At 38.2% G+C, this 6,334-nt stretch overlaps 1 protein-coding gene across 1 annotated transcript; it reads left to right on the forward strand.

Annotated features, from left to right (window-relative positions):
• Positions 1-432: 432 nt before the first annotated feature.
• Positions 433-4,073, forward strand: LOC117629301 (the record flags this gene model as incomplete). The annotated part of the gene is made up of 4 exons (XM_034361842.1): positions 433-2,058; positions 2,791-2,937; positions 3,066-3,182; positions 3,285-4,073. Coding segments are annotated over 4 exons (2,505 nt in total), but the record flags the coding sequence as incomplete, so codon positions are not given.
• Positions 4,074-6,334: the final 2,261 nt, after the last annotated feature.

The following is a 6,334-nucleotide window of genomic DNA, read 5'->3' on the forward strand; positions in this document are numbered from 1 at the left end:
TGTGATGATTGAGTATAATCTTTTCTTCTAGGAAAATAAAAAGAAATTGGAAAAAAAAAAAAAAAACACCCATCATATTTTATCACCTTGTCTAGCTGGAAAACTTGTTTGTTCATCACTAGAGAAATCTTAAATCAATTGCTTAGAGAAAAAAACAAAAAAAAAACAAAAATATTTATAAAGATCCAACGATGGGCATCTAACGTCAACGTCTCCAGAGCCTTCCCGCCCCTTCTGATCCAGATATTTTGTTTCTTTTAAAATAAAAAGAAAACAAAAAAAGAAACCTAGCCAATGAATTGGACCCCACAACGATGTCCACGTCACCCTAAGACTCCCAATTTAACGCCACGTACTCTCCTCCCTCCCTTATTACCCCATAAAAACGCGCCACAGCTTTCCTTTTTTCATTTGAAACTTTGAAAACCTCTCTCTCCTTTCTCTTTCCCTGCAAAAACCCTAGCGACTGAAAGCCTCACACTCTCTTTCGCTCTTTCTACACTCGACCCCACCGCTCTTACCATGCTCCCGCACTCCTACGTCGTCGATACCCATTCCAAATCCCAAGAGCTAGCCTGCACCATCCTCGCCTCCTCCGCCCCGCACCAGATCTCCTCCACCTGCGCCTCCATCGAGTCCTTCCTGCACTCCCTCTCACCCGACCAAACCCGCCATTTCTTCTCCCTCACCTTCCCCACCCTCATCTGCAAGCTCTTCGGCTTCGACGACGCCGCTTCGTCATCACCACCGCCACCATCACAGCACCAACAGGCCTCACCCTCCTCCCCGTCTTCCTCATCCAACGGCTGGATCGACACCATCCTCGCATCCAACGATGTAGACCTAGCCAACAGGCTCTTCGCCCTCCTCGCCCCCAGCAGCCTCCTCTTCAATTATATCTCCGCCGTCGACCGCCTCTCCCTCGTCAAATACGTGTTCCCCATCGAACGGTTGCCAGAATGGGTCCGATTCATGCTCTCCTCTGAAAATTACAGCCCGGTATTATCTGATTTGGACCCAATTTTTAAAAATAGGGTTAAGGAAGACCCAATTAAGCCTAACTTGTGTCAAGTTCAGCTCAATGTGTTTGAATATTACATGTTTTGGTTCGCTTATTACCCTGTTTGTCGCGGCAATAGTGAAAATTGTGACAGTGGTTCGATAAAAAGGAACAAAAGGTTTAAATTTGAGAATTGGGTTTCGTCAATTTCGGGTTTTTCAGGCACTAGGCGTGGGGTAGAGGTTAAAATTGAGTGTAATCTATATGTTAGGCTTTTATATGCGTATCTTCGTGCATTTGTGGGCGTGACTGATTTGAATCAACACCTTCCATACCGAAGTTCGCTATTGCATTACGCTTCAGGATATGATAGCTCGGTTGTAGCTCAGGCAGAGCTTTTTGTAAATGCTTTGGTAAACTTTTGGTTGGTTGATAACGATTTTTCACCATTACCTGTTAATCAGTGCAAGTCATTTGGGGTTTCGTTTCCATTCCGGTCAGTTTTGGGTGAGACCCCACCAACCCCTGGGTTAGGAGAGGTGGTGAAGTTGCTTGTTAAGTATTTGAATCTGGGTTTGGTCGTACTCAGAGATGGGAATGAGAATGTGGAACCCTGTGGGAGTCCGAGGTGGAGAGTGTCGGGTTCATATGACACCTTGAAGTCAAGGGATGTAATGGCGGTTTCACCCTGTATTGGGTCTTGGCACTTGTTGATACAGCGGCCGCTGTACAGGTTTATATTGAGGACGTTCTTGTTTTGCCCAGTGGGGGCATCGACCAAGAATATCTCAGAGGTGTTTTCAGTATGGATTACTTATATGGAACCTTGGGCTGTCAGTTTGGATGACTTTTCAGAGCTTGATGCTGTTGTTGATGGATCGTCTAGGAATGGGAGAAAGGAGGGCTCGCAGCATGCGGCCTGTGGTTATACACCGTCTTGGCAGGGTTATGTGCTGGCCAACTACTTGTACTACAGTTCCTTGGTTATGCATTTTATTGGGTTCGCACACAAGTTTCTTCACACCAATCCTGAAATGATAGTCCAGATGGTTTTGAAGGTCAGATTCTAAACCATTTCTCTTCTTTCACTAATCTAGTTTCCTCGTGTCTCCTGAGATTAATTGGTGCTTAATCTTCGACATGCAATTTTGAACTGGATATGACTTCAGTCATGAAAAATCAACATAAACTCGTCATAAATCAACATAAACTCTGTTTTATGTGGAGAAATGTCTGATCTAATGCTTCGTAACCTTCCATTCATACCATGCCTTGTCTGTTGAGTTCTAAGTCTTTTTAACTGTGAATGCTCATACACTTTATAGCTGAATGTCTATGAATGAAGATTATATGGAGGTCCATGAATTTTATGATTGAGCAAATAATCATTTAAGAAAATACTCATGGCAAACTATTATGATCACTTTCAATGGAATTTCACACTTTCGAACTTGGCTAGGTCTCTATTAAGGTTTTATTGAGCTTTGACCTGTCAAGACGCATTGCTATATATGAAGAGATTTGTGATATTGGATTACAAAATTGGAGTTTAAAGTAGTGAAGATCTTTAAGAATTAGCATTACTCCGATGGAGAGTGGAAATTTTTTGGTGATAGCAGCAACATGTTTGCCAAAAACTAGTACGAGATATTAAAACTGAATTGAGATTAGCGTGATGATAATTTATGCAGATCCCTCTCCAATGACCTACGCATTACTTAATCTTGATTTATTTCTGAAATTAATAGAAAGACATATTTTTCTTTCTGATTATAATTTTTTTTTTATAGGTCCTAACTATATTGACATCATCCAAAGAGCTAATGGACCTTATAAAGATGGTGGATACTGCTTTTCATTCCAAACAAGCAGGATCAGGCAAATCAATGCTTAATAGCTTATATAGATTTGTTGCTCCAATTCGTGAACAATTGCTGGTAATGTCTCTATCATCTGATGTGTTAATCTTATTTTCAAGTACATGATGTGTGCTTGATTGCCCAACTGTTTGGGTCAGTGTTTGACTGTTTTTTAATTTTGGGTATGATTTATTGGTCAACCTTAGGACTGGGAGGATGGCTTGTCCGAGAGTGATGCTGATGGGTCTTTCTTGCATGAGAATTGGAACAAAGATTTACAATTGTTCAGTGATGGAGAAGATGGCGGGCAACAGCTGCTTCAGGTTTTAAATTATTATTATTGTTTTCTAACTATGTATGTTTATGAAGTTAAATACATCTATCTAATGAGATCTCAACCAATGGTCACTCTTTTGCCATGGCAGTTGTTCATATTACGTGCAGAAGCTGAGTTGCAAGCCATTTCTGGTGATAATGGTGTGGAAAACCTCCAGTGCATAGACTCTTTAAAAGCGCAGGTAGGCTGCCTATTTGGCGGCCATATTGTAAAGGCACTGTCTTTTTCCCCAGAAGCAAAACAGCCTACGCAACACCGTGATGAAATATTCAAGCCCAGGAGAGTTGGCAACCACACTTTGGGTGATATCAAATACAAGGGTGACTGGATGAAGCGACCCATCTCTGATGATGAGGTTGCTTGGCTAGCTAAAGTGCTTGTCCTGTTTTCAGATTGGCTGAATGAGTGTCTTGGACTAAACCGGACAGAGAGCAGCCAAGCAGATCCTACATGGTCTTATGTGGAAGTATCAAGTGATGTGTTGGGCAATGTCTGTGGACCTGCTGACACGATTAAGGCAGTGTTCGGTGCTGTTGGTTCTTGGCTTCTCATGTTGGGCGTGGCAGTGGTGAGGCTAATGAGGAAACATGGTGTGAGGGTGAACCTCAGGATGTTGGCCTCAAAGAAGGTTGTAATGGTTTTGCTTTTGTCTGCTGTATATAGTATATTGAAGAAAGCTTTTGGACACTTACATAGGGTGTAGATTGGAGTTAGGTCAATGTTGTTGAAAAGAAAGAAAAAAGGTATAGAAGAAACAGAAAAAGAACGAGAATTTTCTCTGATGAGGTTTTGTTACACCGTCTGTTGACTTGTAATTGTCACATTTGCATCAAGAGCACTAGAATTATACGAGTAAACCTTTACTGTGATTTTGTTATATACTTTGTCATGCATGCTTTTGTAGTTGCATAGTGATGACTCCATTCAGCACTCGAGTTCGATTAGATTAAAATAATATTATTTTCTGTGTATTTTAAATTAAATTTTTATATAATATTATTTGTATAGAAAAAAGTCGGTATCTTTAGCATTTTCCTTTAGCCTAGCATGGACCACTTGTGTGGGTTCTCTAAGCTATTTGTAACCTTAATAAGAAGAACCTAGGAAAACAAAGTTTTGTGTGTATTTTAGAAGAAACCCTTTAATCTCAATCCAAAAAAAAAACGAAAAAACAAAAAAACAAAGAAAACCCTTTAATCTATACTGGACTTTGATGATCTCCTAGCCCATTACTGTAATTTCCAAATGGCTACGGGCTATATTAAATTGGACGATTGTACCTACCCGGGGCCTGCCTTTTTTCAAGCCTGTTTGAAGCTGAGGTCAAGAGTGTTTGACTTTGTAGTATATTTTATTTTCCCTCTTCGAATTGAGGGCTAAAGTCGAGAGTTTTTCATTGAGATAGAAAACTTTTGGTTATTTTTTAAAAATATAAAAACGATCCCTATATTTTATATTCAATCCTCCAATTTAGTCTTTGTGTTTTTAATTTAACCAATTTGGTCCGTATAGTCGACTTAATTACCCAATTTAGTCAATTTATTTGTCAAAGTTGGAACATGATAAGAGGTTTCAAGTTTGACTATCGCCTCTTCTCTTTATTCCCTACATTTGAGTGAAAAAATACACCGCTAATATGTTACTACCATATCATTATATACTTTCTCCCTTTATTGATCGGACTTCTTTTTTTCCGGCAGACTACATTGGAAATATGATTTAAATGAAAACATTTCAAACCGAAGATTATATTTAGTATGGAGTTCTATGAACACAGAAAACTATACGCAAAGGACTTCATCCATTGAAAAACAGATCTGATAAAAAGATATTAATAATTGACACGGCTTTAGGTTATGGTTTTGGGTTGCATCATTGCATGAAAAGTTGTGGATGGCATTTCGAACTTTATGGTTTGCCAACTTGCTTTATATATTTTTAAACGGATCACTTTCACGTTGCCGTCCTAATCATATGCATCCAAACATGATTGCTTTATATATTGCTGCATGTTTAATATATATATATATATATATATATATATATATATTAATATATAGCAGCCCAGACCAGGACCCCAGAATTTGGCTTAATTAGGTCACGTTCAGTACGTTAAAGTTAACGTGTTGTCTCGTCACATGCGTTCATATAGACTTTAAAGTTGACATAAAAAAATAAAAATATATATACTTTGGGAACGAGTGCAATGCTCCTACCCTCTAGAAGTCTCAAGAACCAAAAAGCCATATATTAAAAATCAACTTAATTACGTGCGTACCAATTTGTAACACTTGATGATCTCTAGGGCTGCGCAATGAACGAATTCCTCTAACAATATTCTTGCAAACATTGCCATAATAAGTAACAGATCTAGTCTAGTGAAGAAAAGTATTGACTTGTAGATTAGTAGTTTCATATTCGAACTCCATGACAACAAAGAGAGAGAAGTTGAGGGGGTTTTTTATTTTTATTTTTTTGTACCCTGACCAATTGCGTAAGCAATTTTACACCATGCAATGATGTAAAAGAACAACAACCAAAAAAAAAAAATATTTATTTATTTATTGGCAAAGTTTCAGAAGTTTTTGGAAGCAGCAAAAAGAAGGTGGAGTTTTTCAAGGGCATTGCATGTCTTGCATTTAACGACTTGGGAATATGGAGTCAAACAAAACGACTGCGTGTTAAACAAGGAAGAAAAGAAAAATACGCGTATATGCTCGTGTGCATGCATGCATGCATGTATTTTGATTCATGAGAAGTATCTCATTATTAATAATAGTTTTTTGGGTTACCAACGTAGCTATGTGTTTTTTTTACTTCAGACATATATACACATAAATTTTCCTATGTGGAAATTTGGATGTTATTATTGTGCGAACGTTATGTATTTTCTACTACTCTCCCTGCTTTCTTCCTTGTTTACAATGATATTCGCATGATAATAACGTCTATATGTCTTCTATGCGTAGAAAATTTATATATATAACTATATTAAAGTTTCTTGAAGATCGAACAACTTTTTTTTTATTTTTTATTTTATTTTATTTTAATGAGACTCTTCTTTTCTTTTTTGGTTCTATTGGGAAGAGGTCAAATCAACTGAGTAGGGTATAAAGCAACAAGTTAAGCATTTTCAAA

The sequence above is a fragment of the Prunus dulcis genome, chromosome 5 (genome assembly GCF_902201215.1).
Source record: "Prunus dulcis chromosome 5, ALMONDv2, whole genome shotgun sequence".
NCBI lineage: Eukaryota > Viridiplantae > Streptophyta > Magnoliopsida > Rosales > Rosaceae > Prunus > Prunus dulcis.